Source organism: Phoenix dactylifera, chromosome 9, assembly GCF_051530095.1.
Source record: "Phoenix dactylifera cultivar Ajwa chromosome 9, Ajwa_hap1_PhDact_Kaust_v1.1, whole genome shotgun sequence".
NCBI classification, from domain to species: domain Eukaryota; kingdom Viridiplantae; phylum Streptophyta; class Magnoliopsida; order Arecales; family Arecaceae; genus Phoenix; species Phoenix dactylifera.
In genome coordinates, this window is record NC_143198.1 from 33,466,658 (window position 1) to 33,487,472 (window position 20,815).

A 20,815-nucleotide genomic window follows, 5' to 3' on the forward strand; every position below is an offset into this window, starting at 1 on the left:
CTTTATTATCGCTCCCGCTGATGAGAAGACGCGTGGTCCGTTCTGGGAGAGGCCACTCTTTTCCGGATGGACCCAGCGGATTAGAAAAGAAATGCGGAAGGCACCATGACTGTGGGGTACACGGAAAAATATGAGAGGAATTATGAATATGGCCGCATATTTTTTCTCAAAATTCTGCTTTGAATTTCAGTTTGCAAATTTTCTCCCAAAAAAAAATGCAGCTTTGAAAAGGACGGTGAATGCAGCTTGAAAAGGATGGTGATGGTGATAAAGCAAACGGCCGTTCAGTATTGTTTTTATCCTTTTTCCCAAAAAAACTAAAATGATGAAATTTTTTATCCTTTATCCTTAAACGTATTTACATGAATTCTAAAGCTTTTAGCATCAAAAATTTATTGTTTTCAAATAAATAAAAATAAAAATATGGATTAAAAGAAATGGCACTCAAATGCTATCTGTAGCATCATTCTCCACGTGGTATATCACGTGCTCTTGGAGAAACAAAAATACATATTTTCAAGCTATTGATTGTATTATCTTCTGCATTTAATTATATTAAGAAATTCCCATTCCAAGCTATTTTTTAGAAAATATCCCTTCTATTTTTTTAAAAAAATACACAACTAATAATTATTTAAATAATACTAATTTCTAAATAAAAAAAATTAGTTATCAAGGAAACAAAGAAAGAACATAATGGATTTTAGTCCCTATTAGTGAGGCAAGTCTCTAATGCCTTCGTTTATTTTTTGATCCAAATCTAAATCAACTATAATCGCTTTTTTCTTTCAAGAGCGGGACCTCAATAAAAAAAATGAGATAAAATCCACTTATTTCCTTTACAATTCAGATATCATAGAGCACAAAATTTTGTATTTATTTTCTCTTGAACGTGCATTATACATGCTAGATCAGATTATCCTTTCAAGACGAGAGTCAGGTGAAGAGGAAGGACCCAAAAAAATGCAGTGGGGAGTTCAATGAATGAAGGGGACGATGAAGACAAGGAGGAAGGTAGCTAAGGAACTTGGAAAAGGTGGAGAATGCATTGGGAGATATACATGAATGTGGCACTATTCATCAAAAATGTTAGTAAACAGTTTGATTAAAAGGAATTTCTCTATCATATGAAGACGAATAGAACCGCTGACTGGATCGCCTCATATGCAACGCAGCATTTCGAAAAGATTCTCTATCATGATATGTATTGCATAAATACCCAAACAGAAAGATAAAAACCTACCAGCACATAGTATACTTTCGAAAACAAAAGTAGCATGCTACACCCTGAAATATTTATTCTAAAATTCTATTCCTTCATCCATTTCCTTCGTATCCTCCATCGCGTTAACAACCTTTGATGGTGGAGCATATCATACGGATTAACAAGAAAAGAGTAACCGTTTTGCCTCCAAGATGAGTAGTGCACTTATAATACAAGACAGCCTAGCGAGGGCCAGCTGACAAAGTCACTAAAATGTAGAGATGAAAGAATTCGAATGGATTGCAGAAGCATGTTCTGTGTGCTTGAACTAATACACAAAATACAACCAGGGCAAAAAGGGAGAAGAAAAAAAAAGAATTCCTCGCTTCTTTGGATCTCTTTCAATACTGTATGTATAATATCATGAATCTAACCCTACTCTGCTCCTACAGTTACTGTAAAAACGTAGAGCTTCAGTATGACAGCAAGGGCCAATTGCAACAAAAATATTCCAGCCACAATGAAAAACCATCTCTCGCCAGCTGATTTAATGTGGGTACGGAGATTAAGAGCAACAAAAGTTGCTGACATGAACCCCGCAACACCAACAATCACCCATCTGAAGATCTCTACCGGTACAATAGAGAGGCACTGCCACAATGCAAAAGTGTCAATTAGATTCACCAAACCAACCAAATCACAGAGACCTGATCTGAGAAACCAAACAGATATCATCCAACCAAACTTGATAAAACATAAATAGTTCTACCAGAAAGACAGATAATCAAAATAATGAAACAAGTTTCCAGCTTAACAAGCAATACAACAAATTATTTTTGTGTTTTACATAAATATATATCTATCACGTTCATCTTGTTTATTGATGCATCTCTACATTCTGTCTTATGTCATTCAGTTTATCCATCTCTACATCCCACCTTATAAGACCATCTTGTGCTATTTTAACATTAGTCGTACTGGAATTTGCGCGTCTCACATATGCCGTGGAATATAACTGGTTCCTAAGGCCTTGCAATCAACCCTGACGGAATGGTCCATGCAAGATGTTTCAACTCTGTTTCAAAGCAAGAAGGCTCAAAACAATATTTTTGCGGTAAATTTCAGAAATTAGTTTTTCTAATTTCAGAGTAAACTATTCTTTTGGTTATGACCAAATTTGTCAAGAATTGCTGAAACAAACTAAATGATGCTTCTAAAACCCCAAATTGGCCAAAATAGTCTCCCAAATAGAAAACTTGTGTAACTTGATTTGAACATACGGTAACATTGCATGAAAATTTGAGGAACCCATTTCCCTGAAATCCATACAGTGTATAGGAATACGAGGAAAAAATGTTAGCAAGACATGCCAAGCTAGAAAAGTACCCTTTCCAATTAAAAATGGAAAAAACCAAGAACTAAGTTTTTAGACACTTCCACCAAGTTACAGCATTCAATCATGATTTTAACTAACAAAAGCCTTCAACCATCTACACCCTGGTAGATTTTACAGATCAAGGGTCCGATCCATCAAAGCTTGACAACAGATTACAAACAGTCCTGAACCTACTGGCAACCCAATTAAAAAGTCCTGTCCAAGAAAAGTTTAAGCAAGGAGAAGCCTTCCATGAACTCTTGAAGTGCCAATTGGTTGGTAGGAAGATCAGTGCTTCTTGATGCATTAAATGCAAGAGGTCAGTAATAAATGAATAAATAGATGCATTAAATTGATTCTTTTAAGACAATAAACTCAACAAAATGTATACTATGCAAGGTGTATGCCTCTTGAACCACCAAACTACATAAACATACTCTGAGGATGCTTATATGAGGAACTCATTTTATGTAACTAAATTTGTACAACTTACCAAGGCAGGAATGAATACGAATAGAGAGTATCCATATAGACACCACAGTTGAACAAGCCCAGATGGTGCTGAGAAGTACTTTAGAATGATGTACAGACCAAGAGGAACAAAGGTAGCATAGCCATAAAACAAACCAGCAGACCATGTAACCAAGTTAATGTCATAGTTCCACTCTTTGTTCTGCAACTTGTGTGCCAGGTACGTAACAAATGTGCCAATAGCCGCTGCTACAAATATCAAAGTGGTGCATATCCAGAATGGACCATACCTGCCCAAAACATATGATCAAATTCATTACAAAATATTTTAAGTTCGAAGATATCTAGCATGAAGTCTAGGATTTGCGCCATATAGAAATGCAGATGTTCTGCATGTAGGAATGAGTTTCATTAGTAAAAGAAGGAATTAAACATGCTCCGAAAATGAAACAATTCAGACAGAGCAAGTACGGACATTTAACTCTACATGCTGCAATACAGATTGACTTGAGAAATTTTAACCAAAATGAGAAGTTGATGCACTAGCTTTTTTAATTCATGCACACAAACATGCAAAAATTATTCAAAACTGAGAGATGCAAAGATCTACATGATTCACTTTCGAAGCAAATAATGGGTGGTGGCTATTGCAAATGATGTTAGAGAGTTTCATCATGAAAAACTTACCCTTGGACGGTATCCAAAGGCAAAGGAGGATCTATAAGCCAAAACCAAATTGATTGTAGAAGAATTATTTATGTTTATACCTACACATCGTCTATGGTTTTCTCGATTGCTTTCCAAAAAAATAATTATCTTTATTTTAATTCAGATACTTTTCTGTTGAATTGGAAAAAAAAAGTTTCATCTTGAGTAACAAATTTATGTCAAGATGCCAAGCATTACTGGTGTGAGGTTATTTGCTTTCCCCTAGTCAGTTTTCTAAATCTTTTTTGTAACTCTGATATGGAGAGAATGGACATGACTTCTTTTGTTGACTGTATTGTATCATTGATATGGAGCAATGGAGAAATATCAATGTACAAGACAATCATGGAGCAAAAAATAAAGCATAAAGATGGAACAAAGGGCATAAGACACGCACATTAAGAAAGCAAGGTAAATAGACTATCTTTCGTCATTATCAAATATCAAAAGAATTAAGCATATCTGTGTGCCATACACATACATGTGCATATACATGTCTTGCATATCTACTTTTAACTATTTATTTATCCTTATCGAATACTTTTATACCAATGCATTAGTTATCATTACAGATCTCTTTGTTGCCTCTTCCTGTTGATATGGAAATGTTATCATCAGTTGATAAGAATCTCGTAAGAAAAACAGAAAGCACTAAAATGGAAAGAATTGGCAGGAGAACAAGCATTTACAGAAGCAAAGTTGACAGATCAGTGACTCATTCTATATCATTAACAGGCAGCGGAACTTCATATTTGTTCCACCTAATGTTAGCTTCCTTAACAAGCTTTCCTGCGAAGCATAAATAAGGAGGATTCCCTCTAAGAGTGATTTGAAGACATAAGTAAACGCACGATATGAGATTTTTAAGGAACCTTATATTGGTATCTGCTATTAGACAAAGTTACCAACATTTTTCCAGCAGATGACATTTTTGCTTTTCACTTCAAGATAGACAGAATAAAAGACCTAATGCAGGTTCAATTATGATAAAATCTTGCAGTTCTTACTCAGCAGAAAACATGTTTCATCAACCAATAAGGAAATTTAGAAGTTAAGATGGAAATCACAAATCCCAGACCAAATCTGTAGCAACTTTTATTATTTGGGATCTCTTTTGATCTACTCAGCTATCTGGTGTCATTAGTGTTGAGAACAGTAATGGATTTCTATTATTAATAATTGTTTCTTTAGTTAAAATGGAGCTAAGGCTCTTGTCTCACATTTCAAGTCGTCATTATTTTGCATGCATACAGCCAGTTTGGCCAGATTTGGTCAGCAGAAACGAGGAAGGGCTAGTATTGGTGCCACAGGCAATCTCAGGATGAGTTAGGACCTAATAGAAGCTAGAAAAATTGCTAGAACTCCAAATCCCATACTGAAATTTACCGAAATTATGAGCCACAAACATTTAAGGTCAGATAAATTTTGACTTTTACTAGGTACTTGTCTATACGATGACACCGTTATCATATTTGAAGATCCCTAGAGTAATAAGAAGTAAACTTGCAGCCATATATGCAGTCATAATGCAAGTTTAACTAACAATAAAATGATCAAGGAACTTAATGCATGAAACGTTGTTATAATTTGATATGCAACTGCTGATTTTAGCACAATTGGGAATTTGAACTTAGATGGCCCTGGCTGAGGGTTATGGGTTATCAAATTAGAAATTTGCACTGCATCAATAACTCTAAGGACTGGTACACCTTGAAAGACAAGGCATTTGCACCATACAATTCGATAACCAAAAGCATGCTTATCCAGGAGGCATGTTATATACAATTAATAACAGTTTATTGCATGTGATACTTGTATTATTGTTATATGCTTTTAACTTTGTAGAAGTTTAAGCCATCTAAATGGCTCCCATTAACCTGATCCTGCCCTCTTAAATTTCGTCACTACCTCTTGAGAAGTCCTTCAAACTGCACTTCTAAGCACATTCATCCTCGAATTGAAATTCATCTCCACATAATGAAATTTCCTTTTTAATCTCATGGTACAAGGAGGAGACCATTTAGTGCTCTCCAAGAAGATTTTGTCCTACTCCTCAAACTTAAATATAGCTCTCATAGAGAAACCAATAATATGTGGATGTATAGCGCACAAATGGGGCTTGTACTAGTCCACAGCCTTCAATGCCAGCTTCCCGGCTCAAAGATCTCGTATGTGGAAGTGTTCGATATCAATAAAAGGTATGACAGCAGACTTTGGCAGAACCATACAACCAACTCCAGAAGGCCTTCTTGAGTCAGGTTATTCAAAAACCTGTTACATGACAACTGGTATCTCAAGTCCCTTTTCTCCAAAGTAACAACTGAAAACCACGAGTCTTCTTCAATCTCCATGTATCTAAAAAGAAACTATGACCAAAATTTTTCATCCAAAAAATGGCAAATTCTAACAATCTTTCTTCACCGCTAAAGTTTGTGAGCTCACACTTTGAAGAAGAAGAAGGAAGGTCGTTCAAAAGATAGTTAAAGACCAAATGCACTTTGTACTTGATAATATTGCAACAGATGAACCTTAAAATTTTCCTCTGCAAATGTTGCACCCAAAATTTAAGGCAACCTTTTCTCAATCACATATTTCTTGCTGGTCACAATTGACTAATGTTACTCCACCAGTTTCTACTAATGATTGTGCAATCAAGCATCAATTTCATAAGACCACCCAACTCCGGAAAAAAAAACTATAGGATGATCAAAATCTCAGATTTGACGCGTCTAATTAATTCCAAGGAGAGGATAAGAATGGATTGTAGCATTATTGTTCTGATATCTTACAAAAACACAAGTAATTCGTAACCAATTAAGCATCATATGCTCAGATGAGAGGCCAAAGTGAAGAAAGATGAACAGAATAGAAGATAATCGGTGCTGTTCCTCCCGAAAGGATCATAACATGACACATCCGATCGGATCGAAATCGCACGGCTGCTATATAAGAATAATTAAGCTAATGAGGTGGAGATGAATAACATACAAGTCCGGATTGTCAACAGTTTTCTCAGTAAAACTCCCTTTGAAAGGGAAGAGGGAGTCTCTGATCCTCTCTAAGACATCCGACGTATCGACATCGAAGTACGGCTTGTAAGCTCCCACCGTGAACTTGTGCATCCACCCCGTCGGTTGCGACTCATCGGAGCTCCCCCGTGCCGGCTTCGAGAACGTATCTATCAAGAAACCAAATCCTAAAGAATCAAGCAATTTAGAAATCCTAAAGAAGAGCAAAAGAGGAGAAACACGAATCAAAGACGAGAACAGATATCGAATCAAGCAAGATGATTCCATGATAGGGGATCATAGAGATGGATCTGGTACCGTCGGCATCGGAAGGGGGGCGGAAGACGGCGGAGATCTTGCCCTGGGCCTCAGCAGGCGGAAACGTCTGGAGACTGGAATCTGCAACGCATCAAATCAAGCGTCAGCGACCACGCCCAAGATCCAAAAGAACACCAGATCCGAAAATCCAAAAAAAACGAATCGTAACCCCAACCCTAACCTGCGAATTTGACGGTGACGTGATCCGTACCGGAGACGGCCTGCGAGAAGAGCAGGAAGGGTGGGAGTGAGAAGAGATCTAAAAGCGAGATGAGAGAAAGGAGAGGAGATGGTGGCGTACCGGCACGGATCCGGAGACCTTCTGGTTGTCGATGGAGGTGTAGCCACCGCTCGACATCATCTTCTTTCTTCCACCACCGGCGGTGGAGGAGCGCTCTTCTTCTTCTTCTTCTTCTTCTCCCGCTAACAGCGCACGCGGTGCACGGAGGTGCATAAATAACGCGGGCCGCGGCCATCAAAAGCGACTCAGAGAGGTCATCTGCCGTGTAGTGTATTTCCTGGACACGTGGACTTTGAAAGCAGCGTTTCATCACCGTCAGCAAATCCATAGATGATGATCTTCATCATCTTTTTTTTTTTTTTTTTTTTTTTTTTTTTTTTTTTTTTTTTTTTTTTTTTTTTTTTTTTTTTTTTTTTTTTTTTGGTACAACGGCGGCTCACACCCTACGGGTGTGGATACGGCCTGCAAAATCTGAAACGAGTAAATCAAAGAGAGACTCCGGCACAGTGTCGGGCTCCCGCAAAATAAAACCTCCAGAATGGTGAGCCGCATAGGAAGCGACCCAATCAGCTGCACAATTCGCTTCCCTGTAGACGTGTGTAGCCTGATAGGTTTCACACGCCTGCAGAAGACTGCGAATGTCCATAAGCAGCAGTCTGCCCTCACCTGCACGACCTCGGCCTCTCACCCAATCAATCACAGTGGACGAGTCACCCTCAAGAATGATCTGGTCAGCACCCAGTGTCCGTCTCGCATAAGATACGCCCTCCCATGCGGCTCGGAGCTCAGCACATACCACCGATGCATCGGAGATCCGCTGACCCCCCAGTGCCACCAGTCTGGCATCATGATCTCGAATGACGAAGCCTACACCTCCACCTCTCCGGTCAGCTGCCATACTGCCATCGAAATTCACCTTCAGGAAGCCAGGGGGTGGGGGTACCCAGGATACGAAAACGTAAGTGGGCGCTACAAGAGCAGAGGGGGTACCCCAGATGTCCCTGGCCAACCCGGAAGGTGACCCCACAGCAGTGCTAAGAAACTCCTCTGCATGCAAAAAGGCCCTGGCCACCACCGCCCCCGGGGGCGTGCTCCGACCTTCAAAGACTCGTGCATTCCTGTCTAACCAGGAGTGGTAAGCCAGGTATGCAACCCGAGTCCCTCTCTCCATCACCCCGGGCCCTGCCCCCGGACTCTCCAGGAAGCGAATGAACTCAGCAATGGACGGCCATCTCTGCCTCGGGTCGTAGGCCAACCCTGCACACCTCCAGATCTGAACAGCCCGCGGGCACTCAACTAGCACATGATAGATGGACTCCTCCACCTCCGAACAGACTGCACAGTCCGCAGCTATCCGTACTCCCCGTCGCATCAGAACACTCCTCGCGGGGAGGCAGCCCCAAGCTACCTTCCACATGAATAGTGCGACGCGTGGATGAACACGTAGTCTCCAGATCCAAGCACCATCAAGATATCGGGTCTCCACTCCTCCCCTCCACTGCGCTATATCGCGAGACCTCACTGTCGTCCGCCCGGACAAGCTCCATATCCTCCTATCCACTGTCATCCCCATCGGTATCGGTAAGGCCAGCACTCGCTCTGCAAGCTGCTCATCAAAAGTCCGCCTAACAAGATCTACATCCCATCTCTGCTCCCCCTGGACAAACAGAGCACTCAGTGTGCGCCCCTCCAACCACCCATGATCCATCAATGTGGGCCAGTCCTGCAATCTACCCTCTGATAGCCACCTATCCTCTAGAATCCTGATAGTCCGACCGTCCCCAATCTCCCATCGTATCATAGGCAGCACCCCCGGGGCACGAGCACATATCTCTCTCCAAATAAAGGAAGCTCCGCGTCCAGCTCTGAATGTGGCCGAAGTGATGGGGTCACCATACTTCGCCCTCAGCAAAGAGGCCCAAATACTCCCCGACTCCAGAAGAAATCTGACTGCAAGCCTCGTGGCCAGTATCTCCCTACGCTCAAGTAGAGAGTGGATTCCCAGTCCACCCCGACTGGTTGGCTGACAAATGACCTCCCAAGCTAGTAAGTGGATGCCCCCTCTGTCCCCACGATGCCCCCAAATGAAAGTCCTGAACAACCTCTCCAATTTGCGGAGCACAGACACCGGTACCAGTGTATTAGACAATAGGTAAACAGGAATAGAACTCAAAACTGACCTCAGTAGGGTGACTCTGCCCATCATTGAAAGGGTGCTCACCTGCCAGCTCTCCAATCTCCGTCTGATACACGCCTCCATAGACGAACACTCCCCCTGCCGTAAGCGTCGGCCAGTAATCGGGACCCCGAGGTATCTAAAGGTCCCCTCCTGCTCGCCAATCCCCAATCTGCTCATAATGGAGGCCTTCACCCTAGGATCAGTCCTCGGGCTGAAGCTGATGGCTGACTTAGATAAGTTGACCATCTGACCTGAAACTCTACAATATCCCTCCAGGATCCCACTAATAATCAGAGCTGATCTCCGTGTCGCGCGAGACAGTAGTAAGCAGTCATCCGCAAACAGCAGGTGAGAGATACATGTCGCACCCCTCGCCGGCCTATATGCCTCAATCTCCTGTGACACTGCTGCATGGCGAAGTGCTCGTGACAAGAAGTCCGAGCAGATGATGAACAGAAGAGGTGACAGCGGACAGCCCTGTCTTCATCATCCTTTGAAAGCAGCTTTTACATCTACATTAGTAAACTTTACCAGCGTGTCCAGTCAACATGCTCGTGTGGAGCTTTATTACTCGGTGAGATAGTTTTCACATTTAGGCTCACTTATTTAAACAACATGATCATAAATTTTTTATATTTATATAATTATACTGGCTATACTCGTTCACAACATAGATGGACTACTTTGTTCTCATGCAAATGTATCATACATGTCATGCCATATAAATAACAACAAAACATTATCATTTATTTGCTCTTCGAGGCCATCCTTGCTTTCCTGTTGCTTTTTCAAATTTTGTTTTTAGGGGAAGTTGGGCTTGAGGCATTATTTAAATTGCATAACCTAGGACTCGTTTGATTTGCGGGAAAAAAAAGAGAAAAAGTATGGTCAACGAAAAAGTAATGAGATGCTTCTTATTTAATTTAAGTTTTTAAAGAAGAGAGAAGAAAAAGTTGTATTTCCATAAAAATATGATTCTCACATTTCATAGAAAAATTTTTCTCATTAGAAACATATAAAAGTTACTTTCCTATGAGCCAGAAATTATTCCATTTTATTTTATTTTTCAAAAAGGTCATTCAATATTAAAAAGGCACTAAAGATTTAATTTTTATTAAGCGTATAATAGAAATTATACATAACTTTTTCAGAAAAATGAATGGTCAACCAAACATAAGCACTCTGAAAATCTGTCACTTTTCCATGGTCAATCAAACATGCCAAAAGTACTTTTTCGAACATCCTTTTCCTAAAAATCTGCTTCTCAAAAATTATATTTATAGAAGAAAAAATACTTTTCGCGAACCAAACGAGCCCCTGGTGTTCAACTTGCATGGGCATGAGGTAAAAGGTATAGGTGTCTTCAATATGCCCTCGTCTCATGGGAAAAAAAGAAAAATAAAGAACTGTCCACCTGCTTGACAAAGGTCACGATTAGTTAGGCAAACTCCTATTTGAGAAATTTCTAAACAAACGTAAAATCTGCCGATGGATCAATTTATGAAGAAAAAAAAAATCAAACATGGAATTAGGGAGGGGAGGCTAAGATTCAGCATTGAAAGCTTTATACAGATCATTCATCTTAGCGGCAACGGTACGATACTTTCGCAATAAACGGGAAGCCCAACGGAATTCCTGGCAGAAACCCGTCGAGAACTCATTCAAAGCCTGCCCCGCCGCCGATCACCCCAAAAACCCAAAATATAAAAATAATAAATAATAAAAAGACATCAAAAACAAAAAACTTATGTTTGAGATGGAATGTCCATATGTTATGTGTTCTTCTCATGCATCTGGAGGGGAATGAGAGAAATTGAGGTTTACCCCAAAAGAAAAAAGAAAAACGCTTTCCATTTTTTTTAAAAAAACAAATCCATCAAAAAGTTGTTGGTTGTAGTTACTGTTGTAAACTTTTGATCTTCTATTCCTCATTTTTGCCCTTTATGCAGGCTCCGCGCTCTCTTGCATCTGCCAAATTTTCATTCATCATTTGTCAAGTTTTCTCCATCCCCTTCGATCGTTTTCCTCACAAACTTCATCCTAATATCCGGATCACTGCTCACACAATCCCGGATTCGAGCATATGACTATGACACTGATAAAATACTAAAATGAAACCGGACCATCCTTAGCCAGCCAAAGTGAAGAGACATCTTGTTACAATAGCGATCCAGCATGGCTGCATGATCACCAGGCGCTTGTACATGACATGGAACAATGAATAATTAGGCCTATAAACGTACAGTTTTAGAAGCACAAAGAAGCTAGATTGATACGAGCGCACGAGAAATATGTTTGAGAAATGGCATAGAAAATAGGGGCAAAAAGCAAACTGCGGGCGTTCGTTCGATCTTAAACCCCCCCCAGCTTGAAGCCCAAACGCCAGGCAAACCATGTCGAGCATGCAAAAGTAAAACCAGAGCTCTTCTTAATTGAGCACGGAAGCAAGGATCAACACCACCCAACGGAATCCAACCTCGACCTCCCGTTTAAAATAAATGACCGAAGGTGGCACACCCGAACCAATATTAGGTGGCTCTCATGCAGGCAATTTATTAGAGACCAGTCAAACCATATTCCCATATTTTATCTGGTTGATCAAAGATCGAGTGAATGAGCCTGTAAATGCAACATGTGAGAATGCACGGGCCATTAATCAAGAATGCAGCCTGGTCATGACAGACCCATCAGCCATCAGGGAGTTCGCCGATATTGAGCAAGACTGGCTCCAGAGCCATCTCATCATAGGCCAATGTCTGGTTCCGTCAGAACCTGAAATATAAAACCATCCACGGTTTTTAGCATCCAAAGCGTATCGTCGACCCCACCCATGGAAGAGTTCATCATGTGACACGTACTACGATTCAGATAATAATGGAGGCAGCACTGGACCACAAAATTTAGATGTACGTTCCTGGCCACTTGGGGAAACCAGCATGCCCCACCACCACAGCATCAGATTAGCTCACGCCGGATGACCTGCAGATGGGTGCACCATTTAACTGGCGGGTCTCGTCAGAGTTTCGATCGAGTCTTCGCATTATCACCACGGCTGACAGCAGGAGCATGCTGGAAGATCACTTGATGTGTCCCTTTTGGCCCCATAGAGCACTGCAGATTTCATATCTACATTTCTAATTCAGAGCACTTCAGGTTGTTACAAGAAGGGCACCAAAAACCAGCATCCCCTGTTCGTCATCTTGGTCCTTGTTTCCATATTCATGCTCGTACGAAGCACATCTGATGGATGCGAGCAAGCTCGATTGGATGCATCGACCTCCAATACATGTTTGGGAGTTACACACAGGTTACGAGACACCAGCATGCAATGTACATAAAACGTGCAAAGCCCTGCTATGGCTTTTACCAGCTCAGCTATACATATACGCTGTTTCACACAAACATTAGACCTTCAGGAGTCAAGATATGGAACATTCATTACACGTACTCAAGGACGATTGTCGCACAAGTCCTCATAACGGGGGAAAAAAAAAAGGAAAGAGAGACCACATTCCACTCACGGTTACCCAGGTTGATGTACCAACTTCAGAAAGGTGCGCTGATGCTCTTCCTTCCTACTTCATCCAGCACAATTACCCCTACAGAAGCTTGAGCATTCTCAGGCGCTCTTCATGTTCAGGATCCAGCTTTGGTGGTGTGTAACACCCACGGAGGTCTTCTACCACATATTCCTGCGTCGAACGGGCATAAACTTAGATAAACAAAGTGAACAAGAAAGATAACCCAAACATGGAAGAAAAAAATGCATCTTATATGGTTTGCTTGCTTTTGTAAGCTCCCTCTTGGTAAGGATGTGATAATGCCTCTGCCAGATTCTCTGGATAGCCATGGTCGCTGCGAGGAAGCCGTAGGCAATGCCAAGGATGGCAAACACAATGACAAAGATGACTACCAGTGCAAAGCAAGCCTCCATTGAAGCTGGGAAGCAGTCCAGGATGCCCCATCCATAGCAACAGTTACGACATCCCGCCATGCAGGGATCATTGTCATTGAAAGATGAGCAATGCAGTATAAGCCCGAAAAATCCCAGCAGCACAAAGAATACCAAGACACCTGCAGATGAAAACTATCATCAAGTAAAAACTAATACCGATTTCACATAAACATTTTCCCACTTCCTGCTATTTATGTTATCAGAATTGTAATCTTAATTTTGGCACAGTAAGCAATAAGAGTGTACTACAGATCTGTACATTAGAAAGAAAAGTCCTGTTCTTAGACAGAGACTACCAACACTCCAAAGCACACGATATCATAACAATATCAACACGTCATCTTGCAGCTTGAAGTACAAAATTTGCAGCAAAGAATCAACTGTTGCTGTTTACACGGCTGGCTCAACAACCATATATAATACCAGCCAACCAATTATTACGTTCCAATTAACAGCTCCACGTAAAGAATAATTTGTTAGTCAAAATTATGTGTTTTGGGTGCACCGGTCAGCGACCGGTTTGGCATGATACAGATTCGTACCATGCCATTCTGAGATGTTTCGAACTCTTTTTATTATTATTTTCCAATTTCTAATTGAAGTCGCCAGACGGTTTGCCAAGTTCGGCAAAAGAAAGTATATGACTTGCCGACTTCAATTCAAAGTTTAAAAATAAAAAAAGATTTCAAAAGAAAGGCCCGTGTTGTGATCCTCCACCTCGTTCTCTCTCCCCTGTTCCATAGAGGACAACCTCGTGGCCGGTCCTCTCTCTCTCTCTCCCCCACACCACCTCTCGGCGATAGAACGTGGCAATCAGGCTGCCGAACCGAATGGGATGCTTGAACTGTGCTAGTAACCGTCTAGTCCAGTTTCGTACGCCCTAAATCAGCTGGTTTGGTCCGGCTCAACAATCCTTGGTTTTATGTCTTTTGTTAATAAACAAGGCTAAAGTTTCCAAATTGCAGCAAAATGGGGCAAATTAATCTCAACAATAGATCATGTAATACTCACCTATGCAGTAGTAGAAGGATACTGGATGCTTCGATAGTATGCGGTCCCAACCATCGCTGAATGAATTTCTAAAGCTCCCGTTTCTGTCCAAGAAATATGCAAATCCACCAATGGTAGCAATAATCTGCAAAAAAATGTAGGACATGCGAAATACAATCATCAGCAATCATAATATTGACACCACAAGTTATTCTAGAGGAAAAGCTACGGTGATGCAATCAACATAATCATTTTAGTTGAAGAGGGCACGAAATCCTAATTTCACATATTTCTGATACTTCACAGAGAACCATCTTTGAAAGCTCTCAGTAGATACTGGTCAGAAATACATCAAAAAAATTCTGAGACCTTCAAAGATCAGTTGCAGAGGCATTATTTAGCTGAAGTTAGCGGGGCAGCAGTTCCAGCATTAATTGACAAAGCATCCTAAATATAGTATGGTTAATAATATATTCACCATGATATGGTATGTGAATGGTAATTGCACATCAAAGCACCATAAAGCACCATTTCCAAATGTTGATAAAACATGTCTTGATGAACTACAAAGTGGATCAACAGATTCCACACAAAAAAAAAGTGAAGATTTATATAAAATGGAAGGTCTCGAATAATAATAAAAATCCCTGAAAGTGAGAACAGAAAGCATTCTGAGAAACTCCAGCCAAATTATAGTAAGGTGCAAACTAGCGGTAATGCTTAATTAAGTGAACTGCTGCCATCTGATAGGAATCCACATTCTGTGTCAGGTGACTGTTACTATGAATAGTTTAAACAGGCAAAGGCCCTCAAGATAGCCATTATTAGCTGCATGAGAAATCTTAGGGCCAGTTTGGATGCCCACACAAAATATCCAGAGAATATGCCATGAGTGGTAGATGGTGGGAAGAGGTTAGATCCGAAACGAAACTTTGGCTTGTGCAATCCCAAAAAAATATGGGACACTGGACATACAATCTGAGAAGGAATCCAGTATCTCTCGTTGCTCCTGATTTTAATCTACCATCACTGCCTCTCTTTCAAAATTTAGATGTGGGGAATTTATCCTCGGATAGTTTGTGTGGGCATCCAAACAGGCCCTAAAACAGCCAGTTGTGCGATTACATTTCATCCTTTCTTAATTTTGATAGATATCATATGACAATTTGGCCTGTTAAAACTGTTATTTGAAGGTTATAAGAATGAACTAAATCCTAAATATGTTTGACAGACCAATCAAGCATGTTCAGCATTAGTAAACTATATCCAGCAAACTAAATCTTATGCATGTTGCTTCAAACTTAAAACAACCACCTAAAGAAGCATTAAAAGTGAACAATTAAAAGCCTTCACCTACAGTTTGAACAGCAAGGAATACAAGAAGGACATCCCTGGCTACAAAGATGCGGAATTTTATTTTACGCCAAGAGTAATCCGCGAACAGTTCTACTTGAAGATGGAATTGTGCCTTGCATGTTGTGCAGTGAGAGAAGGCAAATCCTTCCTGCAAAAAAGAACCACCAGACGAAGGAATCATCAGCAGATTTTTTGTATTATCAGATAAAAATTAACATGCTGTAACTAATCACTCTACAAGAGAAAAGAACATAAACATCTTGATCATGTACGCATTATGACCTAGACAAAATGTAAATAGAACCTGGCTAATTTCGAGTTCAACAACAATTTTGCATTGATATAATAGATGCTTGTCTCGATTTATATAGCATAAGCATAGATGCATATACACTGGTTGGCAGACATGACCAAACTATTCATGAAGGAGAGATAAACAATGCACGGACAAATTGTTGATCTTATGCCCATAAGCTCAAATAAAGTTTGGCTACATTCTTAGATGTCGTAATCCAGTTCATTTTGGGAATTGAAATTTAGTTTGAGAATAAGGAAACCATAACTCCAGCTCATTTTGGGAATTGAAATTTAGTTTGAGAACAAGGTAACCATAGATTTGATGGATCTATTTGGATGTCTGTTCCCATGTATTTTTTCTTAAAAAAATGATAAAGCTGCGCACACGCAAATATGTATTAGTAAAGTGGGCATGTGCATGTCCAATAAAATACAGAACCTACATGATCAAGGCAATGATTTTATATGTGGAAATGGGGTTGACTGAGAGAAAAAATGGTATGTTGAGTGACTGATGGAAGGCTGCCATCTCTAAACTCGGGTAACACAAAGTAATTAAGATGGTCGATTTTAGAAACTTAGGGGTATAAAAGAGAGACAAACTAAAAACCATTTAGAAGTCAAGTTTTATCAAGAATGGAAATTATCCAAGGGTCTGGGGAACAGGACATCCATGGTAGAGAGGGGAGGTAACAGGAAGGGGAGGCAAATAGAGAGAGATCACGCCATTAAATCATGCCATTTAATAGTCAAGTTAAATGAAGAACTGGAACATCTTAGAATCACATAATGTCAAACACCATTATATGATGTTTTGTGTAGGCATGAGCTTTACCTATCAATCAACAAACTTCCAAATCCCATTATGCCAACCCTTCCTGTAATAGTTATGCAACCAACCAAGCCCTTGTTTTCTTTGTATCATGGAGATGAGAAGAAACAAGATAGAATAAGTTGCTCCAGTGTACACATTATTGGTAGTTCCATGAGACAGTGACAGAATTTGCAAAAATTAACCCTTCTTTTCTAAACATTTCTATTAGTTCCATGTGCATTTCAAATATAATATTTACTATAATTGGTTTTCTATTTAGAGCCTTCAACCATTATTTATAAGAGAAAATATTATAAAATATTTTTATAATATTTCTATTAACTATTTAATAAGAGCCTTCTAGACATTCTTATTAGCTCCTTGCTACCTGCGTATATAATCCATCGCTATTTTATACAACCATTATGAGAAAATACAGATCTACTGGTACTTTTGATGTTAAGAAAACAATATTATACAATACTTAAATACATCAGATTCCCTTAATCATTTGTTATTTACCTGTACTTTAACCCTGCTTTAGTTGTTCTTCTTTATGGTTTTAAGTAATTTTCTCTATCATATGGGTTGAAAACCCTGTTATCTGTTGGACCTCTGGTATTGTGTAGCTGTCATCATAATCTGTTCTACCTAAAAATATTTTTAAGGCGTTTCTAATAATAATTTAATCATAGTCAATAAGACACTACTCAAGCCATACAAGGCTTACAACCTCATATCACCAGTACAGGACCTTAGGTGCAAAGTGGCCAAACAGGAGAGTAACGACATGCTGATATCTACCATTATATACAAAATATTTTAACATAATAAAAGGCCAGGAGGAAAGTTGCCTTCACTGAGCGCCAATGATCAAGGCATGAACGGTGAACAAACTGCTGAGTGCCTTTGCACATGCATGGAGATATTAGCTCATCACCTACACCAAAGTAACAATACCATAGGCCATCATGCATCAATGATGATATGAACTGCCAACTGCTACAGTTTGTCAATCTTACAGAATATGTAGTTCTTCAGAAGCAAAGCAGTCACTTAACAGGGAAAATAGCATGTTCTCAGCCTAAATTGGTCACAGCAGGGGAAAAAAGATGGCAAACCTTTGAAAGCTCTACACATGGCTGGCTTCAAGAGTGGTAGTCGATGCAATACAGGTCATATTAAGATTCTTCCTTACCCTATATGACTAATCTCATGCTTGTGCAGAAAATAATGGAGTGTCTGCTACATTATGTGTATAATCTACACCGTTGAATGCAGTAACAGAGATGCGAGCCACTAACTGCTCTCCAACTAACAATCTATTTTCTATTTCATCTGTCCCAAATTACGCTTCAGTTTAAGGTAACCATCAGAAAGACCAACAAAACTAAATAAAAGGTAAAAACCAAATAAGTATAAATGCGTGAAAAAATGGCATGAAAGAGACATGCATATAGTTTGATCTGACAATTAAAAAGCTATAAAAAAATTGAAATAAATGTTCACTTGTAAAGGCCCTAACTTCCACCTTCATAAAGTTATGAAAATAAGCACGCTTCTCATGAAGGATTGATTACAACTATGAAATGGAAGACCTAGCAAAATCACATGAAACGCCCTCTGTGATCAACTATTTAGTCAAGGTCATATTTTATGCAGTTTCAGAACACACTGATGAGCTTTAAAAGGCTTTATTTATTTTCTGACATCTTAGGTTTCTTTCCAAGGATAGATATAGGTTTACACAATTTACCAACAGAAATAATATAGTTCAGGCAAATGAAAGTGCATAAGTATAAAAATCTAAATTTGGCGACTGGATCACAAGATAGCTCTTAGAAAGATTCTTCCAGCACATCCATAATTACTTTATTACTGGTCCCGACAAGGATAAGAAGCATGAAATACCAAAATCTGGTGATGCAGAAAACTGAAACAATACTAACACATGATTAAAGTGAATTTAAGAGTTCAGTCAAAATTCTAGATTGGTTTATGTTTCCCATAGTTTCCAGCCCAGTGGCCTGCTTATGTAGGGGTTAGGCCTCACATCACATTTCCCTAATTGTTCTCCATGCACACATTGACCTAGTGGCCCCACTCTGTTCACAGAATGTTCTGTTCAAAATGAGATACAAACCCAGTATAGGGTCCTATTCAAAAGCAGAGGTTATTGCCATCAACAGATCACGATAAAATAATTGACATCCCCCGCTCCAAAATGGCAGAAGATCAATGCTGTCGTAAAAAGGCATTAACTTCTAAAAACCTAGTTAGCTGGCATCGATGATAAAAGATGTAAATTGTTGGTTTGTACAACAAGCTCTTTCTATTATTCTTTGCTACATAATAAAAAGACATGACATACAAATATTACTTTACTAATGCTATAATCCATATATTCAAAGTTGCCAGCAAAGAGATGCCCAAATGAACACAGGCTACAGAATTGAGGGGTGTTGTATTCATCCTTCATCATCCATACAAGTGATGCAGGAAAGCAGGCCATAAAAATTCAAAGTTCATAGAGTTTGCATTTTTTCCCTTTATAATATCCCATTAGCATACAGAATGGGGCATGCACTCGGTTTACGCACTCCAACGAAAACAGTTTGGATCATAATCATAGAAGACAACCGCTGAATTGCACAGACCTAACGAATGCTGGAATTGACTACATATTTCTGAGTTAGGCAAGAATATGCTTCAAACTGAAATTTGAATATTTTAAAAAATCTATCAAGAAGAAGAAGAAGAAGAAGAAAAGGAAGAAGAAAAAGAAGAATTTTCTCTGTTCCAGAAGTCAGAAATTAATGCAAAAGCTCCAAAAAAAAAAAACAAAAGAAAACACATAAAATCAAAAGAATTGATCATCTGAGAAGCCAGAAAAATGAAGTCACCTGGCTCGGAGTCGTGCTCGAGGCAGATACGGCAGCACGCAGCGGAAGAAGCCTCGATCTCCTCGTCCTTTATCTCATCCGAACTACATGACGAGTCGTCCTTCTTCTGGAGGAGGGGGTCGGAATCCTTCGGATTGGGCTCCCCCTCCTGCTCCACCTCCGACTCCACGTTCATCTCGATCTATCCAGGAAACTCCAACACCCTGGAAACCACAAGATAAACCATCAATCATGAGGCACATAAAAACCATCAAACCAGAAGCCCACGAGACCCTTAAATTATCCAAAAGCGGCGGATAAAGAAAACCAGATTCCATCCCTAACCTAATCGCGAGGATCCTCACTAAATTCGCATCGGATGTTGGAGCAGAAAAATGGAGGAGAATCGAAGAAAACAAGACTTTCTCGCGGAAAAAAATGGAGGAGAATCGAAGGAAACAAGACTTTCTCGGAGGAGGAGGGTTGGAGATGGAGACGAGGTCTGCGTCGCACATAGAATTCTAACGGTGACGTGGAGATCCGTAGAGTTCGCTCCGCGACGCGGCAGCGATGTGGGGCTCGCCGACCGGACGATTTGAGGGAGGTTGTCCTTCTTGGACGGTTACGATGGACGGATTTTAAAAGAGAAGCGGGCCCCATCGTTGGGCGGGTGCTGCTGTGCTGGCCGAGGCCAAGATAAAGTTGGGTCAACGCAGAGGACGGAGATAAATCATAAATGTAGCGACGCATGCTGGCCCTGTCGCCTGGGACCCACGCAGATGTTGCCGCTCCTGAGTGCACGGATCGGCTGCAGGCCGCAAACACTGAACTCTTTCAAGACATGCGTATGCAGCTCTCTGCCGACGCAAGGTATGTGTTATTTTGTTTTCTTTTTCTTTTTTATTTACCTTTTTTCCCTCCTCTTCTCGCGGCACCCTTCTTCCTGGTCCCGGGAGGCCAACACCCCGAAACAACTGTAATGCTCCCAATTCAGAGCGAAGGCAATTCAAATCAAAC

General features: G+C 40.2%; 2 protein-coding genes across 5 annotated transcripts; both read right to left on the reverse strand.

Moving 5' to 3' along the window:
- Positions 1 to 1,486: 1,486 nt before the first annotated feature.
- On the reverse strand, positions 1,487 to 7,565 carry LOC103721128 (uncharacterized). Of its 3 annotated transcripts, none has more exons than XM_008811195.6 (6): positions 7,386 to 7,555; positions 7,266 to 7,305; positions 7,085 to 7,165; positions 6,747 to 6,954; positions 3,073 to 3,340; positions 1,487 to 1,855 (listed from the first exon to the last, which is right to left on the reverse strand). In XM_008811195.6, exons 1-6 carry the CDS (start codon positions 7,536 to 7,538, stop codon positions 1,640 to 1,642), a joined length of 966 nt encoding a protein of 321 aa, XP_008809417.4. In that variant the 5' UTR covers positions 7,539 to 7,555; the 3' UTR covers positions 1,487 to 1,639. The 3 variants fall into 3 exon arrangements, with proteins under 3 accessions (XP_008809417.4, XP_008809425.4, XP_088561299.2); XM_008811203.6 differs by having other exon boundaries at positions 6,747 to 6,936; positions 7,386 to 7,553; XM_088705173.2 differs by lacking the exon at positions 1,487 to 1,855 and adding an exon at positions 2,738 to 2,876 and having other exon boundaries at positions 7,386 to 7,565.
- A 5,274-nt stretch (positions 7,566 to 12,839) lies between these two features.
- LOC103721143 (uncharacterized) lies at positions 12,840 to 20,589 on the reverse strand. Of its 2 annotated transcripts, none has more exons than XM_088705175.2 (7): positions 20,144 to 20,589; positions 19,820 to 20,022; positions 17,771 to 17,856; positions 15,807 to 15,953; positions 14,471 to 14,594; positions 13,418 to 13,578; positions 12,840 to 13,196 (listed from the first exon to the last, which is right to left on the reverse strand). In XM_088705175.2, exons 2-7 carry the CDS (start codon positions 19,992 to 19,994, stop codon positions 13,104 to 13,106), a joined length of 786 nt encoding a protein of 261 aa, XP_088561301.1. In that variant the 5' UTR covers positions 19,995 to 20,022; positions 20,144 to 20,589; the 3' UTR covers positions 12,840 to 13,103. The 2 variants fall into 2 exon arrangements, with proteins under 2 accessions (XP_088561301.1, XP_088561300.1); XM_088705174.2 differs by having other exon boundaries at positions 13,292 to 13,578.
- Positions 20,590 to 20,815: the final 226 nt, after the last annotated feature.